The sequence below is a fragment of the Schistocerca gregaria genome, chromosome 3, assembly GCF_023897955.1.
Source record: "Schistocerca gregaria isolate iqSchGreg1 chromosome 3, iqSchGreg1.2, whole genome shotgun sequence".
Classification (NCBI taxonomy): Eukaryota; Metazoa; Arthropoda; class Insecta; order Orthoptera; family Acrididae; genus Schistocerca; species Schistocerca gregaria.
In genome coordinates, this window is record NC_064922.1 from 467,782,578 (window position 1) to 467,807,884 (window position 25,307).

General features: G+C 40.2%; 1 protein-coding gene across 10 annotated transcripts in view; it reads left to right on the plus strand.

Annotated features, from left to right (window-relative positions):
* LOC126353893 (rho GTPase-activating protein 20-like) overlaps positions 1 to 25,307 on the plus strand; it is a 171,875-nt gene that overhangs the window by 15,990 nt on the left and 130,578 nt on the right. For all 10 annotated transcript variants that reach the window (XR_007565229.1, XR_007565230.1, XM_050003114.1 and 7 more), the window contains one exon: positions 5,683 to 5,884. Coding sequence is in view for 8 of the 10 variants with exons in the window: in XM_050003114.1 (XP_049859071.1) it covers positions 5,683 to 5,884 (202 nt within the window). In the remaining 2 variants the exon portion in view is untranslated. The remainder of the gene's footprint in view (positions 1 to 5,682; positions 5,885 to 25,307) is intronic.

The following is a 25,307-nucleotide window of genomic DNA, read 5'->3' on the forward strand; positions in this document are numbered from 1 at the left end:
GGGTGACACTGCACGGACAGAACATGGATGATGATGCTGTGTCTTCATGTGTCTTTCAGTGTTTCCTGATGTGTCTTCATTCATTTTTGATGGAGCTGGACTTCATTATTCTTAGTGTCCAAATGTTTATCAAACAAATACATATTCTCTTGTGTGTTCATTCATCTTGATAGAGCAGCATATTCATGCTGTTGTGTTGTCACAGGCTGTACCTAGATCTTCTAGATTCTGAATCTGTGTTCACTTGTGTGGTTGGCTTTATTTTGGTAAATGGGCATCTGAATTAGTGTTCCAATTTTCTTAGTAGTTGCAAGTTCTTGGCAATGTTCTCTTTTCAGCATAGTTCAGGAACTCCATTCATGTGTTGTTCCAATGTGTATTCTCTTCCTTGACATTGATGGTCTGCATGATCAGTGGTTCATTGGTGTATTTCTCAGATTTCTGTGTATGTTCAAGTTCCAGTTCATTGCAAGATATTGTCATGCAAGACTGAATGTTTTCTGCTTACCATTCTGTTCAATCACCAGAGCCATTGGTGCATCATACCCTTCCATTCTTGAGCCAGGCAAATCCGGATCTGCTGCAGAGTAATACTCTGCTCACGCAGGTTCTACAATCCTCCCACTGTTCCAGTGGGCGTTACCAGGACCAGCATTCAGATGGTGCATCCAGGAGTTCAGTGTGTGTCAAGCTAGGCCACATTCCACCAAGTTTGTTTGCAGTGTTGTCACATAGTGAGGCGCTCCATTTATAGATTTCAGAGTTCTGTGACAGAAGTCCCTCTGGTATCAGCCTAAACCTTGCACATAACACTATCGGATGCTTATTCTCATTTCGGTAGCCGAGTGGTAGCTGGCCTCCTGTCCCCACCAGCCCTGTTGATGCCAACACCTTTTCTCCTGTCGGCCCTGCCGCATCTGGCCATCCAGTCACTGCCTGCCTAGCTGCGGCTGGCCCTCCAGTCACTGCCTGCCTAGCTGCGGCTGGCCCTCCAGTCACTGCCTGCCCAGCTGCGGCTGGCCCTCCAGTCACTACCTGCCCAGCTGCGGCTGGCCCTCCAGTCACTGCCTGCCCAGCTGCGGCTGGCCCTCCAGTCACTGCCTGCCCAGCTGCGGCTGGCCCTCCAGTCACTGCCAGCCCAGCTGCGGCTGGCCCTCCAGTCACTGCCTGCCCAGCTGCGGCTGGCCCTCCAGTCACTGCCTGCCCAGCTGCGGCTGGCCCTCCAGTCACTGCCTGCCCAGCTGCGGCTGGCCCTCCAGTCACTGCCTGCCCAGCTGCGGCTGGCCCTCCAGTCACTGCCTGCCCAGCTGCGGCTGGCCCTCCAGTCACTGCCTGCCCAGCTGCGGCTGGCCCTCCAGTCACTGCCTGCCCAGCTGCGGCTGGCCCTCCAGTCACTGCCTGCCCAGCTGCGGCTGGCCCTCCAGTCACTGCCTGCCCAGCTGCGGCTGGCCCTCCAGTCACTGCCTGCCCAGCTGCGGCTGGCCCTCCAGTCACTGCCGGCCCAGCTGCGGCTGGCCCTCCAGTCTCTGCCGGCCCAGCTGCGGCTGGCCCTCCAGTCTCTGCCGGCCCAGCTGCGGCTGGCCCTCCAGTCTCTGCCGGCCCAGCTGCGGCTGGCCCTCCAGTCTCTGCCGGCCCAGCCGCGGCATGGCCCTCCAGTCTCTGCCGGCCCAGCCGCGGCATGGCCCTCCAGTCTCTGCCGGCCCAGCCGCGGCATGGCCCTCCAGTCTCTGCCGGCCCAGCCGCGGCATGGCCCTCCAGTCTCTGCCGGCCCAGCCGCGGCATGGCCCTCCAGTCTCTGCCGGCCCAGCCGCGGCATGGCCCTCCAGTCTCTGCCGGCCCAGCCGCGGCATGGCCCTCCAGTCTCTGCCGGCCCAGCCGCGGCATGGCCCTCCAGTCTCTGCCGGCCCAGCCGCGGCATGGCCCTCCAGTCTCTGCCGGCCCAGCCGCGGCATGGCCCTCCAGTCTCTGCCGGCCCAGCCGCGGCATGGCCCTCCAGTCTCTGCCGGCCCAGCCGCGGCATGGCCCCCCAGTCTCTGCCGGCCCAGCCGCGGCATGGCCCCCCAGTCTCTGCCGGCCCAGCCGCGGCATGGCCCCCCAGTCTCTGCCGGCCCAGCCGCGGCATGGCCCCCCAGTCTCTGCCGGCCCAGCCGCGGCATGGCCCCCCAGTCTCTGCCGGCCCAGCCGCGGCATGGCCCCCCAGTCTCTGCCGGCCCAGCCGCGGCATGGCCCCCCAGTCTCTGCCGGCCCAGCCGCGGCATGGCCCCCCAGTCCCTGCCGGCCCTGCTGCAGCTAACCCTCACAAAATCATTCCCAGCCCTCGCTGCAGCCTTCGCGTCACCTCTCACCTTTTCCACACTAATTGCCAGCCTTGTCATGGCCAGCCCTCTTGATGCCATTGTCACCATTATCACCTTTGCAGCTGCCCTGGTGTTGGCCGGCCATTTTCACTGGCACCATTGATCCCATTATGTATTCTTCCAGGCCTTGGGTTGGGATTCCTTGGATAGTCTGCCACCATCTCTACTTACACCTGACCTCCTTCCTGTTGCTGCTTGCAGCGGCCAGTTGACATTTCCCTATGAGGACCCAGTGTGCTGCTTTTGTCTGGATAACTTCCCCCGGATTGTCCTGTTGTTTTGTTCCAGTCTGCTGGGGGGAGTGTAATGTGATGTGTTAGTGTTAATCCTGATATTGAGAGAACTTATTTGAGGTTCACACATATAAAATATGAAGTGAAAGACTGTTTCTTTTGTTTAATGTACTTTAGGAAATGTATTACGAAATGTTTTTTCTAACTGTGAGGGCGTGCTAGACATTCTGTGACCATAGTGCTTCTTCTTGGAGGGAAAATCTTTTCATAATCTTACGCAACGATTATGACTTATTCTAGTTTGTAGACTTAATAAGTAGGGATATGTATATTGTTTAGCAGCAATTTGTACTGATGGTGGCCACCTTTACAGCCTGCTTCATTTGCAGTCAATTTTTCAATACATATTTTCAGATTAATGTTATCTCAATTTAAAGAAGTGTAACATTTCATGAAAATATAACAGGAATAGCATCTTTACCTTCCAGAAGTTACTGATTTGAGTGTGTATATTGAATATTGCCATAGGATTTTCAGTCATTAATTTCTTGATGTTTCCTGACAAGTCTGCAAGCATGTCACTTTATCAGGAGGGTTTATGACCTGTTTTTATTTTGTGAAAATCTATGTTGCTCGTTGGGGCATCTGTGACTCAGTTGAGTACTGTACTTGCACTACAACGGGCTCCAAAGATTCTGTGTGTGAGAGTAAATACAGTATCCAGTTACAGGTGGCTAACCAGTGAGATCTTCACAGACCAGTGCAGTGACTTCTGGAAATTGGGAAATTCTCTGAAATTTTTTGAGCTGAGCTCTTGGCATTACTGCTTACTTACATAAATAAGAACTAAATAATGGAAAAACTAAGAGAGATTCTTCGATGAATTTTGCACAGCTTACAAACCATACTTACGGGTGTATAAAACTCTAGAATTTTCCAAATCTATTAAAAACTATGGTAAAAATTGAGATAATTAACTAAAAGATTTGAATTTTTCTAAACATGAAGTTTAAAATGTAAAAGCTCATTCATTTTTTCTTAACTTAAACAAATTCTACGATTTCATACACCTGTAAATATGGTTTGTAAGTTGTGCAAAATTCATTGAAGAATCTCTCTTACTTATGAAGAAAAGTGTACCTATAAAAACAAATGCAGCCAATAGTAAGTGAAAAGATGATGAAATTTCACATGTAAAAATTTTTTATTTTGTTATGTGTTTGAGTTTCCACTGCTGTGAGTGGGAATCCTGAATCCTTCCTGGTCATGCTGAGTATGTTTTATGAATTTATTTGTAAAAGTATAGACACTGGAAATTAAAATGTCCTATGGTGCCTCTCCTGCTCCAAGTCGGCCTATTTGATGTTCTACCCCTGTTGAGGGGGAAAGACTGTAGTATATGCAGGGGTGGCATCCTGCGTATTTGGCCACCATATTCATGGATGTTCTTTGTAGGTCAGGTATGGCCCCTGCCTTACCTTAGGAGGTTGTTTGTCAACAAAAGATTCAGTGAGCTATTTACCACCAAGCTTGCTGTAGCCACCACTGCATCTGGAGATGCAAGCCGCACTGACAACCCCCTCTCACACCTGCACCGGGATTGCCAGCCGCAGGACGTCCATCAGTCACTCCCAAAGATGGGACCTGCATCTTGGAAGCCCAAGAGCTCATTGGCTTTATCTAGTAGGAAGATGAATTCGTGCCACTATGCAAGGATATGAAGAACAGGACCAGCAATCACTATCTAGAAAAAATGGTGTCACCTAAACGCAACTGCAAATAACAGCAAGCACACTAAGGAGATCTGCACAGGACCTGCAGATGGCAAGTGATGAACAATTTATGCCATGTAACATGTAAAATATGCCTCTCTCTTAAAAGGTTACTGAAACTTCATGTTGAAAATGAGTTATTTGGAAATAAAAAAGCATGAAAACACCAATGAAATCTTTATTATACGTTTAAAAAGGAATAAAAATGTATATTTTAAATAATAGTCTTATGTAATGTGTTTTAGCTTTGGTTCAGATAGACCTGATGTGAATGTTTGCTTATCAAAATATCTTGTGCCTACTTCGGGTTTGAAATACATATACAATTTTGTGCTTGATTGCTGATTATAGAGGTCCAGTTTATCAATTTATCTCATCAAGAGAACATCTTCAAATTAAATTATTAGACAGAAGGATTTATACGGGTCATTAATAAAACTGAGTGCGTGCTAGAAAGTAAAGTAATGCTACCAAATTTTTTTATGTGAGAACTCATAAGGCTTTGTTTTATTTAAAAAACATTATTAACATTCTACATCTTTATTCTACATGTCGAGATACTTTATTTCTCAACATTATCACTCTAGCATCAAAACACATTTCTGCTAATGAGAGACCAATTGGTTGATACTGTCACTGTACAATGTTTGATTTTGTTGACAGAGTCACAGCTTCTCTTCTTCTTGTGCTGCTTCATCACTATCAAACTAAAGTCTTCAAAGGTGTTCTTTAAGTTTTGGAAACAGGTAAAATCAGATGGGACTGTATGGAGGATGATCGATAGCAGTAAACCCAAGGTGTCAGATTGTTACAGATGTCGCAGCACTTGTATGACGTCTGGCATTGTCATGCAGAAGAAGAGGGTGATCCATATATGGACAAACTCTTTGAATTAAAAACTCAGTTACAGCACAATGTTCCTCGTGTGCCAACGTAATTATGTTATACACTGCCTTGTCACATGCTACAATTTGGACCTGTCTAGTGGCTGGCTGTAAGTATGTAGACATGAAGAATAAAGATGTAAGATGTTAATAACGTTTGATTTATTTAAAAAACTTTAAGAGTTTTCTAATAAAAAATTTTGAGGCATTACTTTTTAGCATGCCCTCATATTTGTGTATAACTCATGTGACCACTAGCTTTGCTATCAGTAATATAGTTCTTCTGCCATGCATTGCTTGTGCTGTGTTAAAAAGTTCTGTTATTGAAATCTTTGTTTGTATGTAAATGTTCACACATGTCTCTAAGAACTATATGTGCTCAGGTAGTAGAGATGGTAAAAAGTACTAAGAACTTGAACTACTTTGATTGTTACAGGCTTATTACATCACTTCCTGAACATACACAGCGACTGCTTGTTCTTCTTTTTGGAACATTTCGTGTCATTGCAACTAATGCAGAGCGTGCTCGCACTGGTATGACGTCAGAAGCACTTGGCGTTTCTGTTGCCCCTAGCTTCTTTCAAAGTTGTGTTAGTGATGGAAAAACAGCAAAAATGGAAGATGTTATGAGGTTCAAGGTGTGTAACTATTAATGTGTAATAACTTCCTTCATTTCTTTGTAGGGTTTGTTAAAAAAAAAAAAAAAAAAAAAAAACCAAGTCAGCCATCAGCAGCTTTATTGGTAGCACAGCACCTATATGACATGCTTAATTTTCAACAGTCATGTAACATTATTGCCATTGCATATGTAAATATGGCATGTTGTGTGGATACATTGTTCATTTATTCCCCTTACATAGGTCACATTGTGCCATGATTTACAGCCCTTACAAAAGTTGGTGAAAGTGTATAAAAACGTTGTCAGTCGTAGGGAAAAAGTAAGTTAAACAATAGCTGGAAGAGATCACCTCTCATGTAAAGAATAATTATAAAATCATTTCAAAAACAAAATGTATCCCTTATTGTTGACAAAGCCAAACCCAAGCCTTATAATAACTCAGTTCCAGCATAATTTTTGACTTTGCCAATGATAGCTCATGGCAAAGTGAAAGAGACAGATTTGTCAGGAGTATTGAGTAACGTGATGCTGATAGCTTCCAAAAGAAACAAAAAGACTGATAATAGATTCAATATAGTACAGAGAAAATCAGTGGAAGGCATTTCTGGAGATTAAAGATACATTACAATGTGTACAAATATGTACTCAAAAAGTGGCTGGTGGATATTGGTTTTTGGACTTGAACAAATGTCTTCCTGTTTATAGTTTTCCCATGATTGGCGTGTTTAAATTTCTACAAAGCATGTAGTCTTGTATTATAGTGACAGCTCATGCAATTCGTAGTTTCCTCTTATTAGACAACTGTCTCCGTACATATATGCTAAATGATGACCATAGCGGTATTCTTCCCATGGTATTGTGCCCTCCTGTAATTGTTTCCAGCATACAAAGAAAGAAAAGGTAGGTTGTGCTCTTCCTTTTTATTTTGAAATCCCTTCAGTACAAATTGTTTTTACTAGATGAACGACTTTCAGACTTATTCATTGTTTTGTTGTTTGAGAAATATATTTCTTTGCTTTCTATTCTGTCATAGTAGCAATTCCTTCTTAGACTGTCCTTACAACTGTCAATGTGACTCGTATTCTGTTTTCTTTTCCCGGTTTCACAATCCAAGAACAGTTCCTACAGGGGAATATTGCAATTTATAATCCTAACATTATGTTTTGTTCAATAGCACAACTTTTATAAGTCATGTATTAATTTAAGGACAGTAGATTTGAGATTATATTTAATAACAATTGAGGAAATATAACAACAAAAATGATCAATTTTTGACAAAATAAATTAATTGGGGGTGCCTCACTCCCCGGGGCGGCCACAGATGACTGAATTAACTCTACCTCTTCTACCTCCAACCTCCCTTCCGAAACTGCCACCCTCCTAGGAACTAACTTTCTCTCTCTCTCTCTCTCTCTCTCTCTCTCTCTCTCTCTCTCTCTCTCTCTCTCTCTCTCTCACACACACACACACACACACACACACACACACACACACACACACACACACAGTTACTTTTATGTATGTGCCACCCACCAAACAGCTGTAGACAGTTGGCTCCTTTTCCTCATGTATATTTATTGTTTCTATACTGGAATTGATGTTATTTCAAAACTGTTAAACAATTTTCTACCACTTGATTAATTGACATTGCAGTAGCTTAATTTCAAGAAAATATTAAGGTAAATTAACCTAATTAGAGGACTAAAATGAAGTTGGTATAAAAGATTATAAATAATTGATTGCAGTACTGATGATAATTAACTGCTTGTGAAGTATTCACTAGATATTCTTCTTGAGAGGGGTATAATGCTAAATGCAACTTGGAATATTAAAGTATCTTTCATATTTATTTTACAGTTATTAAGAATGAAACATGTAAGAAGTGGCAAAAATATATTTTGTTTCTTTTATATTGCCTATTAAAATTTTAACTTTACATTTTGAGAGAGGAGACTAGTAAATAAATATTATTTACATTGCAATGTATCTTACAGTTGGGATAAGTGAAGCGAGATAGTAACAAAGTTTTGGCTTTTAGTCTTTAGCTATATATACTTTTGAATTAATCTTTTCCATTTGATACATATTACTATTGGTTCTTGAAGAAACATGCACTGTGTTCCCTGCTGATTGCAGGAACATGTCAAGTATTATTTCTTTACATTGCGAGTCTGTGAATGGGAAAAGTAGAGAAATCTTTGTCATTTCACCTTAGGGTGTAAACAGCAAGCGATATGTATTGTGTATAAAACTTAATCTCATAAGCCGTGAGAGTGGACAAAGGTAGGCTTTAGATACTGTATACTGTATTTAAAATAGAAACTTGTTACACATTTAGTAAACCTCTTTCCTTTATTTCTGAAGTATGCTTGTGGCATTGTGTTGATCCAGTGTGAGTGAGCAAAAGAAATATTTTTATTTAAACTACTCGTATTTTCTCCCCCCAAGTATCCCTCATGTTTATTAGCAAATGTTCAGTTAATCTTTGACTTCAAAACTGTCCAATGTTTCTGCGATTGGTTATGTATACAGTGTACTTCTCCCAAAAGATTTCCATTTCTTGCTGTGAAGAAAGAAACTCTTGAGAAATTTTGCACAATACTGCTTGTGTTACACATATTTCACTGCTCCCTCTTTCATCCTTGGTGAAACTAATAAGTTCCAACTAGTTACCATATGAAAATTGTCAGTAGGTGCACTGTTAAATACAGAAAGGTTAGAGGTTCCAAGACTATGGTGACCAGCAGCTATTTTATAGTAAACAAGGAAAGACTATTGAAAAATATATGATAATCATATAAAGACTGGACAGGAACTATCAGTGGAACACTATGGACAAAATTAAGATATTGAGGAAGTTAGGATAAAGCTCTTGAGTTGTAATAGCATATTCAGAAATTTTCATGGAAATAAACTTACGAAGACTAGGAATGAAACTAAGCATATTCAGTGGACTACAGTTACTATCTACAGTTTGAAACATGTAAGAACAACTAAAACACAGCCCAAACCAAATTCAGGGAAAATGAATAAGAAGACCTAGTGTAAATGAAACACAACAGTTGTAATGTGTGTTTAAAGGTAAGTGAAGGAGATAATTGTGAGCACAGTGGTTTAATGTGGAGGATATCGACTAACTATTGCCACAAACTTTGTTGCAAATGGATTTAGCTGGCATACTGTGTGTCACCAATTTAAACCAGACCACCTGTAATTATTTGTTATTTAGAATCTATAATTTCTGGAAGGTGATTGAAATATCTTACGTTTGTAATGTTTGTGTAGTCTGGGAAATGCAATGTTTGTATAAATAGCAACATCCTGCTATATTCAGTGTTTGTATAAATAGCTGCACTATCCATCCAGGAGATCAGTTTTGGTCTGACCGTACATTGATGTTGGTAATAAATGTGTTTTCAGTACTAAGTGCTGAAATTCAGTGACAATCCTGCATGCGCACATGCGAGCGCGCGCACCCACACCCACACACACACACACACACACACACACACACACACACACACACACACACACTGCAGAGAAAATACCAATACCAAAACACCATCATCATCAGGTGGACTGGGATATTTTTAAATTTAGGAATTTACATGTGATACACAAGTGTCATCTAATCAGCAGACAGTGATAATGCTAAGAAGTTTTCATGATGTTTTTCACTGGTGAAGAAATACCATTATTTACAGCACTGAAAGTTGCTATGTACATTTCTACAGGTATATGAAAGTGGAAATCACTGCGTATCTGCATTAATACACTTTCTATATGCTGCTGTAGCACACCACGTGTGTTTGGCTCAGTCGTCGTACTCTTCAGTCTGAAGATGGTTATGCAGCTCTGCACATCAGTCTGTCATGTGCCAGCCTCCTCAACTCTGAATAACTACAGCAACCTACATCCATTTCAACCTGTGCACTTTATTCATACCTTGGTCCTGCCTCTACAATTTACCCCTCCCCCTTTCCAAAACTTCCCTCCTATACCAAATTTGAAATTCCTGAATCCCTCAGGATGTGTTCTATAACTCGATCCCTTCTTTTAGTCAAAGCTATAAATTTATTTTCTCACCAGTTCAACTCATTACCTCCTCATTAGTTATCCAATCTAGTGAGCAAATCTTCAGCATTCTTCTGAAGTCCATTTTAAAACCTTCTGTCTGCTTGTTGACTGAACTGCTTATTGCCCACAGTTCGCTTCCACACAAGGCTACACTCCAGACTGGTGGGTTCTGAAAATACTTCCAAACAGTTAAATTTATATTAGACATTAACAAATTTTTCTTTTTCACAACTGTTTTCCTTTCTATGTCCTCTCTGATTGAGCCAGCCTTGGGTATCTTGCTGCTCAAATAGCAGAACTGATTTACTGCTTTATGTCTTGTTTTCCTAATCTAATTCCCTCAGCATCACTTGATTTAATCCAACTGTATTCCACTACCCTTGTTGTACTTTCGTCGATGCTCATCTCATAATATCTTTTTCAAGCTACTATCCATCCCATTCAACTTCTCTTTCAAGTCATTAGCTGTCTCTGATAGAATTACAATGTCATAGGCAAACCTCAGAGGTTTTATTTCTTCTCATTGAACTTTAATTCCTTCTTCAGATTTTTCTTTGCCCTTGTGAGGCAAACTGATGAGCTACTTGATTGAGAAGTAGTGGCTCTGGTCTTGTAAACTGACATACAGCCAGGAGAGTGGTGTGCTGAACACCTACCCCTCCATATCTGCATCCAGTGACACCTGTGGCTGGGGAAGACACGGCGGCCGGTTGGTACCATTGAGCCTTCCTGTCCAGACAGAGTTTAGTTTAGTTTATATTTTATTACTACCGCAATGTATCACTTGAATAACATTGGAGATGGACTGCAACCACTGCTTACCCTTTTCACATCCTTCAATTTTTATAACTGCAGTCTGATATCTGTGCAAACTATATGTAAACTTTCACTTCATGAATTTTATCCCTGCTGTGTTCAGAATTTCAAAGACTCTATTCTAGTCAACATTGTTAAGAGCTTTATATTCCTTCCTCCTATCTCTTCTTTGCTCAGTACTGCTTTATCATCAGAGCTCTTGATATAAATACAGTTGCTTCCCTTTCCTACAAATCTCTGTTTAATCTTTGTTTCTGCTAGTTATATCTACTTCTGCTGCCTATCCCAACCACATTCTTCCCTTTGCTTCAGAGATATGAACTCCATCAGTATGGGTATAAAATTCCCACAAGAGGAGGACACCTCTAAACGAGTTCTTGGAATTTCCATTTCCCTTAAACACATTGTCACTCCTGGAGGACCAGTCACCAAGGGCAAGAGGGCGACATGAGTAGCGGACAAGGACACTGGCATATATAATGCTTCCTAGACACATTAGCATCTGCCGAGAGGATGCTCTCTCCACCAGCTACCATTTGGGATTAGTATGAGTAGAGGCAGTTTACCCTCAGCACAAATGTAAGAAAGAGTTGGTGCCTGGGATTGCTACTGACAGCTGGAGAGCCCATTGTAGGTCAACTGACCAGTCAACACCTGCTTCAAACTGGGCATCCACCAGACAATTGGGTACTGGCCCAGCTTGGTGCTGATCATTCTGTCTGGGTGTAAAGAACACTAACTTTACTAGAGGCCTTTGGTATAATGTTGGCACCTGTTCAAGCAAAAAAAAAAAAGTAGTATACACCTACCTCTCAATGTTTTGGAGTGTGATATAGCCAGATTATGAAGAAGGCTTCCCAGACACCTTTGGGAACTTGGAAGATCTGTGCAAACCAGCCATCATTGACCTGGTATTAGCTGGGCTTAATATTACTGTTACAGCCCTGTAGGAAATCGAGCTAACAGATGAGGGTTCAACTCATGAGGATAATTACAACATTTTTATGAAATGAAAAAGATGTGGTCTGTCCTAAAAAAAGACGGAATTGGCTTTGCCGTTTGCAACAATCTATTGCACACCACTGAAAGCTTCACTGGGACCTTGCTTTTGTCAGTTAGCAGCAGACCAATGAAACTGATAGCTTTATACACATCAAGACTGACTTCGACTGTGGACTTAAAGGATCAGTTTTACAAATATCTCAATTGGTGCAGGGAATGCATGCTGGGAATAGTCTATTTATTCTAGATGACTCCAGTGCCCATATCGGACATGATTCTGTGTTGCCCATATCGGACATGATTCTGTGGTTGATCAGACTGCCTAGGCATACATGAAGTGGGCAAGATGAATGAGATTGATTTACAGCTGCATGAATTTTATGCCAAGTGCCAACTGTACATCTCTAACATGGTTGAAGGCTGGATGCACCACTCCAAACACATGCATCAATTAGCCCTTATTTCAACTAAGAGGAAAGACCCCAGCCATTTTTGCCATTTGTGCTCTTTCCACAGTATCAGTTTTGACACAGTTCATATGCTAGTAGTGACAAAAGTGTGCTTTGTCACTCATAAAATTGCCCTATTAAAACATCTAGCAGAACCAAGATCAGTCTTTACAACCACTGAAGAATCCGTGATCTGGCAAATATTTTGAGATAATCCAGAAGGAAGTTGATTCATGGAGCGTAAATGCACCCATTGCTGAAGACTAGCAGAAGATCAAGGCACTTCTTACTGTTGTGGTCACGACTACATTTTTTTTCCATGGAGGCCTAATCCTAGGATTTTTTCCTCAAGAATAATGCTATCTAGAAACCCCTCTGTGATTCTAAGCCTCAGGCAACCATCAGCTTGTACTCAAATCGCTGTGTGCTTGCCGTCGGAATCTAAGCAAAGCCATCAGAGCATCTTCTGTAACTATGCTGACATGTACTGGGATAAACTTTACACATGTTTAAGAAGTTTGCCAGTACTAGGAACATCTGTGGAGTGTATTTAGGTATTAAAAAGGTTATTGGGCCCCACCCCTAAGGAGACTGCCCCACTTGAGGAGACTGATACAACAGTCATCACAGATTGTAATCAACAATTGCAACAATTATTGGAACATTACTGCAGCCTCTATTCACTGCTGATCAACAATAGAGGAATTTTCTCAGTTTGCTATATCTCTACACTGGACACTGTGATTACTAAGGAATAGCTTCAGAGAGCTGTTGAGTTAAATGGGAGAAATTTCCTGTGCTAAAGACATTATCCTCACAAACGTGTCAAATTGGCACCACCCCTCCCAGTGCTCTACAATCTTCTATTACTGCAGGTAAATACATGTGTGATGATTGCAATTGCTACTGCCAAATTTCATTACTGAGTATTATCAGAAAAGTGTTTGCCTGTGTGATGCTGGACAGACTGGGGAAGTTTGCTGAGAATGTGTATCCTGAGTCTTAAGGTGGGTTTTGACTTATGCGATCTATTATTCATCTGATCTTCACACTCAGACAAATTCAGGAAAAATGAACAGAAGACATCATTGTTCATTGCTTTCATCCATCTAAATAAGGCATTTTAGACATATGGTATGGAGAGACTGTATACTTTACTAGTGAAGGTAGGGTAGCGTCTAAAAGTCCTGAAGGCGATATCTTTCCACAGTGATACAGAGGGCACTGTGATATTTGGAGGAAGCACATTGTATACTTCTGTTGTGCAAAGAGGATTTCATCAAGGCTGTGTACTAGTCACTGTGTTGTGTGGGATATTCCTCTCATTACTTCTCAAAGTTGCTTCAGGAAAACAAACCTGGGCATCTACCTACTTAACAGGGCTGAAATTTACATCTCACTACTCAGATCCATGGCATATTGTGAGGACATACTTGTGAGAAACATTGTATTTGTTGACCATGCAGCATCCATAATACATACTCAAGACAATCTACAATGGCTTAATGGACAAATTTGCTGCTGTATGCAAGCTTTTTCTCTCTATCCACGAATGAAAAGAAGACTGTGTCCTCGGCACAAGTACATCTGGATAAGCCTGCGATAAGAATTAATGTCAGAAGATCTTTCTCTGGACAACAAAATATAAACATGAGTACAGGTAAAGCAGTGAATACTTTTGAGAAGCTCCACACAAGAGTATGGGACAACAAACACCTTAAGGTAACTACAAAAATACTCATCTGTCAAGTATCTGTTCTGAGCACCCTTTTCTATGGTGCTGAGAACCGGTCATCATATTTAAACAAGAATGTAAGCTCAACACCTTTGATCTACAGAGATTAAGAAATATTCTGGGCATAACAAGGAGGGACCATGTGACAAATGAGATGGCCCTGAACACTGTGGAGCTACTGAGTATCACCACCTCTCTCAAAGAAGGTTACTGTGGTGTCTAGGACACTTGGCTCATATGGGTCACTCCCATCTCCCCTGTCACACACTACTATGTGAGGTAGTATGTGTCAAGAGACTGCCTGGAAAATCTGCATTGTGCTGTAAGTGTTGCATCAGGGACGATAGGAACATATTTAATATTAACTGTGTCTGATGGGAGGAGCTCACTGAAGACTGTAGCAGATGGAAGAAACTTGTTAAGGATGACAACAAGTTCCACAAAGTCACTTGCCTCAGCAAATTATCTGTGAAATGAGCATTTAGACAAGGGCATGTGACAGACCCCTCCTCTGGGGTGGTATGCACTTGCTCCACCTGTGGGTGCCAAGTGGGCCTCTCAGATTGATCCCTTGAGTCACCAATAATAGTGTATGCATGATTCTACCTGAATCTTAATTTAGGAAGTATAGGCAGCCTTTCATTTGTTCTCTACCATTGGAATGCAAAGATGTATCACAAAACATTCTAAATATTTGTGAGTCTTCAAAGGTACTGAGGTACATTAATGCTATGTGTACATACATAATAGTATATCTTTTGAGAGTAATTATTTTAATTTTAAAGCAGAATGCAACTATGATGAAAATTAGTAATATAGTTTTACAGATTTTGGTAGGTTTATGTTATTAATCATATCTTAAGATAATTACAAATATTAATTCTCTAAGAATTACAAATAGGCTTGTGCTACATGTACACAAGTGTTGACACTGTTTACTGATAGCATATTAGTCTGAGTAATTTGTGAAGTAGGTGACTGAATTAGATTAACTTTTTTGTCCAAATTGCTAGTTGTGTATGAATTAGACAAAAATTACTGAGTGATTCACCTGATAATGATGACATGACCAATGAAATGCATAGTCATGTTTAAAATAAGAATGAATACAGCAGTAAATGTATATTTATATTATTAAAAATGTAAATAGCAGATGGTATGGTGCAAATGAGGTAGAATTTGTTGCTAAAAGCCTCTGAGTTCCCATTGCAATTAATTCCAGTGATGCAAGCCATAGAACTAATAACAAATAAGACACCTCTTTGCTGTTATGAAGAGTTTAATGTTTTGGAAAGGGTTTTCGCTACTTTATGATGTGTCAAAGGTGGAATTATTTTGATTCATGATGATGATGATGACAGCCACAAAAGACTTCGCAGCAATGACAGTTAATTGACTGTTGAACAGATTAGCCTGACATGCAACAGACACCACACAACCAGACACTCTAGTACTGAAAGCTAAAAACTGCCCAGCAGTGTACTTTTAACTGTGCTTGCACACTTCTCTACACTTCCCCTATGTGCTGAGTAGTAGATTGTCAAAATTCGTATTGTTACCCTAGTTTACTCTAGTTCTTCCAAAATATATGTAACAGGATGTAGGTCCCTTTTTGATATCGCGTTCTTCAATCAGTTATTGCTTTGGCAGTGAAGGAAAATAGACAAGACATGATTAATTCATATTGATAAGTGTATGATGATCATTCCAGTGCAGTATAGTGATTGTTGGTAGCTTATGAGGTAAGTTACGTTAACTTGTGACTGCCTGTAGACATGATGATCCTGTGACAGAAATAAATGATGATCAGATGTGTGTGCCAGGTTTTACACTCTGCAGCCAAATCAGTGTTAATGAACAAAATACACTACAGAGATAAGATTTCTTTTGTGGTGTGACATCAGAAAAAATTAGCCGGTTAATATTTGTAGATACCCTTTTTTATTGGTGTTTTCTTTATACCATTTTGATTCTTATCGATGTAATCTATACTTCATAAGATCTTTATTCATCTATGGTATCTTCTGCTGCACTTGGCTTTGCTGATCTGTATGGGTTCACAGCACTTTGTCACCCCATTGTTAAATACTTGACTACAGTTGTTTTTCATGTGCGTATTTTCTTATGTAATTGCATTATTCATTTCTCCAAATATATTTTAATGTGTTCATTGTTGCAGAATATTATTTTAAATAAGTAAAGTAAAATCACATCTCATGCTTGAAGTTATATTGTCAGACATTGTGTGTTGACATTAAAAAATAAAGTAGTTCATATAAGTGCAGTGTATTGTTTTATTTTGCCCTTCATGCTTCATTTAGGAAAAGGAAGATTCTCTGTTCCAAGACCTAAAAAGGAACTTTAAAATTTAACCATAATTTCTTCTTATTCTTGGCTTGTCCACAGCTCTGTCTTAACTTTTTTTGCGTCTTCGATGTACACATAAAGGGCACTGATTTTACAATACAAAGCCCCTACAAGAATCAAAATATTTCTGAACCTCTGCCAACATCTGATCAAATCATGTTCTCACAGTTGTGAGATGTCTTTACCTTGCAATTTAATGGATATGAATTGTGGGGATTGTCCCTTGAGATGTATGTTAAGTTTCATGAAACATTTTATATGATATAGCTGACTCCCACTTATGTTGCAATCTGCTTTTGACTGTATCAGGAATGGAACAAGAAAATGCTATGTTTTAACAAATTGTTTAAATGTCTTCAGTCCATATGCCAAACCACAAACCTTAGTCGACACTTGATATAGCTGTAGCAGTCAGTAAGTTGTTCAGTGTGTGTGTGTGTGTGTGTGTGTGTGTGTGTGTGTAATCACATAAATGTACATTTAATCAGTCATTCAGTTGCAAGTAACCTTTTTTTTTTATATTCGCCATTACTGTATGTTGTTTTCACTGTCAGATTTCATTGTAGCAAGATAGTACAAAAGAGGATCACAGAAATATGGTTCAGTGACATAAAGCAATGGATGGGTGTTCTTACAATGATCCTATGTAACTAGTATACAAATTATAACACAGTATCGTTCACAGCTACTGGATAAGCATATATCGAAATTCCCATTCTTATCTTCATGAGTACAAAAACATTGTTAAACATGTTCTTTCTCACCTTTCCAAAATTTCAGCTTTTGTAATGAAAGTTGTAAGTGGCATATTTTATTAGAATGGCAAACAATTTGCTCTAGGGAGGGTCCAGACAAAATGTGAATTTGGTGCTTTTTTTTTCTCTCGTTCCATTTGCGTCCATGTGGAATTTTTCAAATGTAACAAACCCAAACTCCTAGAAAATTTGAGAACAAATCGTTGACAAAGTGAAAAAGTTGTCTTCTTTGCTTCAAACTTTTGCTGTAGAATTAAGATATTTTCCAGTTATCTATCCTCATTTATGTCAGAGCCTCATGGAAAAATAATGCAAAGGTGTGTACATGATGTACAGTAAGGTTAAGTGCTCTCTTTTTATTTTATGCATTGGAACACAGAAAAATATTTAAGAGCTTAACGAAGTTACTGTACATTTTGTGTGTGTATGTGGAGGGCAGGGGGCATGTATAGTTGTAGTCTGTGTTGTTAAACAACTAGCCCAGCAAGTTTCCATTCTTCTTTGTCTGTCTGCTTCTATAACTCGGTGAGTGATCTTTACTCGTTACGTATTTACAGTCTGCCAGAACTTTCCTTACCATGTCATCATGGGATATTGTTTTAAGTTTGTAATGTGTACTAATAAACAGGACTTTCTGTTTGGTTTCTCTTTTACATCATTATCAGCATAATATTGGAGATATATGTAATAGAACAGTCTCCTTGAAGCCTTATTTTGCTGCAGTTTAGGTACTTGTAAGCCCAAGAACCCAAACTGGGCTAAAAGCAGGTGATAAACATCACTATCTTGTGAAGATGGTTGATTCGCCTACTCATTTTTTTTCTAGACAAGATTTTTTTCAGTTTCTCTGTTACCCACATGTAATACATTGCATTCATTGGACTGTTTCTTTGTAAGGAATAAGTAGATTGCTTCCTTTCTGGTTTAGAATGTCCATAGTTCACAACTTTTGATGTATTGGCAGCACTTTTAATAAGTAAACAGATTTGTTTATAAATTATCCATATATAGCAGATGTTCTTGGAAGTTTCTCATACAGTACAACAGTTGTTTAGATTTCAAAAGTGATAAATACATTGAGAGAGAGAGAGGGGGGGGGGGGGGGTAGTATAGAGACAGTGCCAGTTCAACAATACAAGAACCATTTGTTAGAACAGTAATTTACTTTGGTTGCTTTGGTATAAGGGAGAGAAAATGAACTTCTTGCACAGTACCATATTTAATTAAGCTTGGCATGCTGTGTCATACCCCTAATGTTGTGACTTAATTTCCTTCAGGTGCAATAATTAGATTGTGTCTTGCCTTTTTGACCACTAAAATTTCAAATGACTGTATTTTTGCATTTATGTTGAAAAAATTTGAGAAGAAAATTGAAGTCCAGGGGGAAAGAAACCAAAAATGTTGAGCTTTGCTGCTGATGATGTAATTCTGTGAGAGAAAGTAAAACAAGAGTAATTATTAGGTAATTAAATCATGTGATGCTGTTTGAATGAGATTAGGATATGAGACACTAAAAGTTGTTGAATTTTATTATTTGGGCAGCGGAGTAACTTAAGAATGGCATAAGTAGAAGGAGTATAAGATACAAATAAAAAGAAAAACGTTTTTGACAAAGAGCTTGTCATTTTTGACGTATTTGTGTGGAGTGTAGCCTCAATCGGGATTGGAACTGGGATGATCAGCAGTTCAGACAAAAAGAGAATAGAAACTTTTGAGCTGTGATGCCACAGAATAATGTTGAGAATTAAATGGGCAGGTTGAATACTAATCAGGAGGTACTAAACTGTGTTATAGCGGGATATCAAGGTTAACTATAGTAAGCAAGTTCAGACAGATGACGTCGACGACAATTAAGTTCACAAAGAGAAACTCAGAGTGCATGTTCTCTGGAATCCAGCAACTTTTTCAGTAAGAATGATTTAACTTAAAAAGTAATGTTATAGACTAATTTCACTGTTTATTTCACTCTCTGTGTCAGGATTCAGGTCAGTAAAAGAGTTAGATGCACTAGTAATCTGATAATATCACTGCCCAACATTGTGTACAACCCTTGATAAAGAGAATGCCTCACCATGAAGGAATATTAAATGCAGATCAAATTGAAGTGTTTCATAGTAAATGCCACATGGTTGATAGTTTACACCTATGGGGTACAGAACACTTATCCAATGGATTGTTTATAATGTCTATTCTGGGAAGTTAAACAAATGCTTCAATAATGCCGTGGTATATCGTGGTCCATATACCAGTTGTGTGAAGCTTTCCGCATGTACTTTTGGTCCAGCCTTAGATTTTCAGCTAACAAAGTTTCGACAGTTAAGGAAGACTCCACACACATCTTTTGTGTTCATGCAGAATTCCATTAAAAATAAGCACTTCAGGATTGTGTGTCAGGATGGAAAAACTGGAAAACACATCTCCACTCTCACACTGTGCCTACAATGTGTGTACTAGTCATTATGTGCTGTTCAAGATTTTAGCACCACAGTACCTGACTTTTGTGATCAAAAATTAAATTACATTGTGTCTCTGGACTTACACATAAATATCATCAGCAGAATAAGAATAAAAGGATAAGACTCATTATTGAACCTGATGTTCTTCATTTCTGAGCACTGAAGTCATGGCATATAGGGTGATTTAGATGTGTTTTCATAGGTCAGAATACCTTTGATAGTGGACTCTGGCTGCATTGTAGTGTGGTATAGAAGTGATTTTTAAGTCTCATTTCTGTTAGACTATTCACTATTTCCATCCTGAAATAACTTTCTAAATCCAGCCAAATTCTATATTCAGATCAGCATTAAACAGGAAGCTGCTAATCCATATTCTGTTCGCTAGTTTCACCGTTTTGATGCAGTACTGCTAAGGCACAGCACTTGATCACTCATTTGTCAACGTCTCCACTGAAAATACACACATTATTGTCCCCACGTAGCTGCTCACTGCCTACACAGTAAAATTAAAAATATGTTCTTGTATAGAGTGTGTGTGTGTGTGTGTGTGTGTGTGTGTGTGTGTGTGAGGGGGGGGGCACATGCGCATGCACACTTGTGTGTGGAGGAGGGCGTATGCATGAGAGAGAGAGAGAGAGAGAGAGAGAGAGAGAGAGAGCGCGGGGGGGGGGGGGGGGGGGAGATTAAGGATCAGGTCCCACCAGTGCACTCCTCCCCTCTCACCACCTCAGCAGGCCACACCCAGGTGTGATGGGCCTATGTTTGGCAGCAGGAGGGAGGGAAGGAATTGCAGAAGACTATGCCCTGCAAAAGACAGTCAGTCTTGAGGACTGCCTGAAGATGGAAACCAGTCATTTTGCTAAAATATCACATAGTTTGCACAGTGCCACCCTGCTGAATACTGGAGAACATTTCAAAATGCTTTACTGACCATACCATCAAAGCAAGATGCTTGATTAATCCTCGCAACTGCACCTCCTTCAGCACCTCTATTCTACTTCCCAAGCTTTACTAATGTCCTTCAACATAAATTACAAGACTAGCAGTCGTGTAAGAAAGGATATTGTGCAGGTATAAGTAGCTGCAGCATAGGGCTTGTGTCCAGAATGAATTTTTACTCTGCACTGGAGTGTGCACTGTTTTGAAACTTCCTGGCATGGCCCTGCAAGGTGCACAGAAGACACCCTGTGAAGTTCGGAAAGTAAGAGAGAGAGGTACTGGTGGAGGCAGATCCGTGAGGATGGGTTATGAGGTATGCCTGGGTAGCTCAGTCAGTAGAGCATTTGTCTGTGAAAATCCAAGGTTCCAATTTTGAGTCCTACTCCCACACACAGCTGTAATCTGCTAGGAAGTTCATTCCCACTATAACAAAATTTTTCACTAACTATGTGATGTTATGCAATACACTTATAAAAAAGTATTAATTTTTGAGAAGTCTGTTTTAACTGTGTTAAGTTTATCAAATTGTTCTTCAATGGAAGTCTGTGCATACTGTGCACAAACTGCAACTGCATAATATTATTCCATTATATTGTTCGATATAAGTTCCAGGTACTTAAGACATGCTATGTCCATATTAATAAAGTTTACTCAAGAGATGTGAATAAAGATAGATTATTGTTGATGATTACTGCTGGACAAGTTAACAGCCGGCCGGTGTGGCCAAACGGTTCTAGGTGCTTCAGTTTGGGACCGCGTGACCGCTATGGTCGCAGGTTCGAATCCTGCCTCGGGCATGGATTGGTGTGATGTTCTTAGGTTACGTAGGTTTAAGTAGGTCTAAGTTCTAGGGGACTGATGACCTCAGATGTGAAGTCCCTTAGTGCTCAGAGCCATTTGAACAAAGTTAACAATTTCTGTTACCATACCTATTTCCTTATGCATTCATAATTGCTGCACACTTCAGCATAATCACTCCTCACTGGTGGAGTATGAAATTGAATTGAAATGGTTTACGGCCCAAAAAATTTTCTCTGATAAAAACTGTCTCAGATAGGCACAGCAGAAAAACTTTTCCTGGGTCTACCTCTTCTCCTTCTCCCATGAAAACTTTCTTGAGACTCCCAAGTTTCTGGCATTCTCTGTGCATGTCCTGCCCATCTTATTCTTCCCTGCTTAATTTTAACGACAGTATCCATATGTCCAAAAAGTGTTTGTAGTTCTACATTTGTCCTTGCTTTCCAGCCGTCTTCCTCTCTCACTGCTCCAAAAATCCTTCTCAGTATCTTTCTTTCCCATCTCAATAATCAGTTCTCCTTTAATGTCAATACCCAGCCTTCTGATCCATATATTACTATCGGTCTTAATACAGTCACATATATTTTGATATTTGTATTCCTGCTAACATTCCTAGAATAAAATACATTCTGCAAGGCAAAATAGCAACAATTTCCACTTGCTATTCTTTCTTGGATTTCTACTGCTAGTTTATTGTCCTCTGTTAGTACAGAACGTAAATATTTATTTTCGCTCTTTCACATTCTTTCCCATTCTTTACCATTGAATTCTTTTGTCCGTTTATATTGGGCTCCCCCATCACCATATACTTTGTTTTGTCTATGTTTACTTCTATACCTACTTCTCTTGTTGCTTCCTCTACTGCATCATAGTTCCTTTTCAGTGCCCTTACATTCCTTGCCATTAATGCTATGTCATCTGCATATGCTACCACTTGAACTTACTGATTAAGTATTGTTCCTCCTGGTTTTATCGTCATTTGCCACATCACCTTTTCTAAAACTAATTTAAATAGCATTGTAGAGGTCACGTCTCCCTGTTGTAGCCCCCTCCGTACTTGGAATTCACCACATAGCTATTGCTCTTTTCTTACTTTACACACTGTTGCTTTCAGTGTCATTTATGTTCAATTGACCAGTTTTAGTGGGATTCTAAATTTTTTCATGATCTGTATAATTTTCTTCCTGTGTAGGCTGTTCTACGCTTGCCTAAAATCAATGTACAACTGATGTAGTTGCTTGTCATACTCGTAAAACTTCTCTAGCACTTGTCTTAATAAAAATATCTGATCCATCATGGATCTGTTCTTCCTAAATCGAGCCTTAGAGTCCCCCAATATCCTTTCTATCATCCCTTGAAGTCTGGAGGTTACAATTTTATTAAATATCTTACGTCTTACGTCCAAGAGAGTGATTCCATGGTACTTGCTACATTCTGACTTGTTGCCATTTTTTTATGTAATGGGCAGATAATTCCCATGTTCCAATCCTTAGGCATTACCTACTTTATCCATATTTCCTTTATCAACTCATGGACTGCCTCCTCCATTTTCTTTCCCCCATATTTTAATAATTCTGCCTTTAACCCCTCTTCTCCTGCAGCTTTATTATTTTTTTAGTCTCTTGATAACATTCTTCACTTCCTCTAGCGTGGTACTACTTCCTCTTCCCGATCCTCTACGTCCAACTCTGATTCTAATCCTGAGTCCTGTTTCCTTTCATTCTCAGTCATGGTTCCTTCTTCTTTATCCCCTTCTTTCCCATCAATCAGTTTGGTAAAATACTTTTGCCACCTTTTTAGGACTTAACATTTATCTCCAATTACATTTCCATCCTTATACTTAAAGAAAACTGCTCATGGTTGGAAACTTTTCTACAAATCTCTTGTTCTTTCATAGAACCTTCTGATCTCTTTATTGTCAAGAGAGAAATGAAGCGAGATGGAGAATATTGCAAAGGGACACGAGGTTAGCAGCAGAAGAAAAGATTGTTTCACATCCAAAATTTACATTCCATCAACTAACTCGTGCAGTATTTTATGCAAGAGTTTGGATATTACTTCTTTGTGTTCATTATGCTCCAAATAACAGAGCAGACCTGTTCACTCACATACCAAGAGGGTGCAGAAGTCGGAGATTCCTTTTATTTACTATTGTAATTTGGTCTGGAAGAATCTGTCAGCATAAAAATTTTGTTATACTTTTCTATACATGTCAATGTATACAATCAGTGAACGAGGTTCTTTATCACTGTAGGCCACATAGTTTTTTTTTTAATGCCGTGGATTTATTCCCCTTTGAAATAGTGGATGATTGGATCAAGTTTATTGTTTCTTGTTTACTGTTTGTTGTATTCACTATATTCAAACTTCTTGTCTAGTGATAATGCAAAACAAGCTGCAGGTACAGTAGTTCATTTCTGTCCTCTAAGAAGAAACTACGTGAACCTAACAGACTGAGGTTATATCAAATTCTGTTAAAGGCAGTTCTACAAGTACTGGGTGCTACTGTGCTTGAAAAACAATATTTTATATGAAATTATATGCAGGCAGTTTTGCAGTACTAGAATAAAGATTTCTTTTAAAAAATCAAAGATTAAAGTTTTTCTTTGTGTGGTGAATGAGAACCAAAATTTCTTTAAAAGTTTGATTTGTTGAGATTTCTGTACTTTTGATGTGGCTGTATATTTTTCCCTGGAAAACAACTTCATGCCATGGCACTAACAGTCTGTGGATAGTTTTTAGGCGGTTTTCCATCTGCCTTGGCGAATGTGAGCCGGTTCCCCTTATTCCGCCTCAGCTACACTATGTCGGCAATTGCTCCGCAAACAAGTTCTCCACATAAGCGTAAACCACCATTACTGTACCACGCAAACATAGGGGTCACACTCGTCTGGTGTGAGACGGTCCTGGGGGGTCCACTGGGGGCCGAACCGCACAATAACCCTTGGTTTGGTGTGGTGCGGTGGAGGGGTGAAATGGACTGCGATAGTCATCATGGGGTTGTGGACTACTGCGGCTGTGATGGGGACGGACCCTCTCCATCATTTCTACGTCCCCGCTTGACATACAATACAAAACAATAGAAGAGATAATTTAGAAGGAAAACAGTGTTTCAAAGTGAATTAAGAATAAGCAGTACTGTAGTTTATTCAAAGTAAAATCAACAATAGTGGCAAAAATTGGGGGAGAGGGCTAAATTAAATTTCTTGGAAGTAAAAGGACAAGATAAAAATCTTCAGTGGTCAGATGCTAACTTACAGGGTGTTTCAAAAGTGACCGGTATATTTGAAACAGCAATAAAAACTAAACGAGCAGCGATAGAAATACACAATTTGTTGCAATATGCTTGGGACAACAGTACATTTTCAGGCGGACAAACTTTCGAAATTACAGTAGTTACAATTTTCAACAGCAGATGACGCTGCAAGTGACGTGAAAGATATAGAAGACAACGCAGTCTGTGGGTGTGCCATTCTGTACGTCGTCTTTCTGCTGTAAGCGTGTGCTGTTCACAATGTGCAAGTGTGCTGTGGACAACATGGTTTATTCCTTAGAACAGAGGATTTTTCTGGTGTTGGAATTCCACCGCCTAGAACACAGTGTTGTTGCAACAAGACGAAGTTTTCAACGGAGGTTTAATGTAACCAAAGGACCGAAAAGCAATACAATAAAGGATCTGTTTGAAAAATTTCAAGGGACTGGGAACGTGACGGATGAACGTGCTGGAAAGGTAGGGCGACCGCGTGCGGCAACGACAGAGGGCAACGCGCAGCTAGTGCAGCAGGTGATCCAACAGCGGCCTCGGGTTTCCGTTCGCCGTTTTGCAGCTGCGGTCCAAATGACGCCAACGTCCACGTATCGTCTCATGCGCCAGAGTTTACACCTCTATCCATACAAAATTCAAACGTGGCAACCCCTCAGCGCCGCTACAATTGCTGCACGAGAGACATTCGCTAACGATATAGTGCACAGGATTGATGACTGCGATATGCATGTGGGCAGCATTTGGTTTACTGACGAAGCTTATTTTTACCTGGACGGCTTCGTC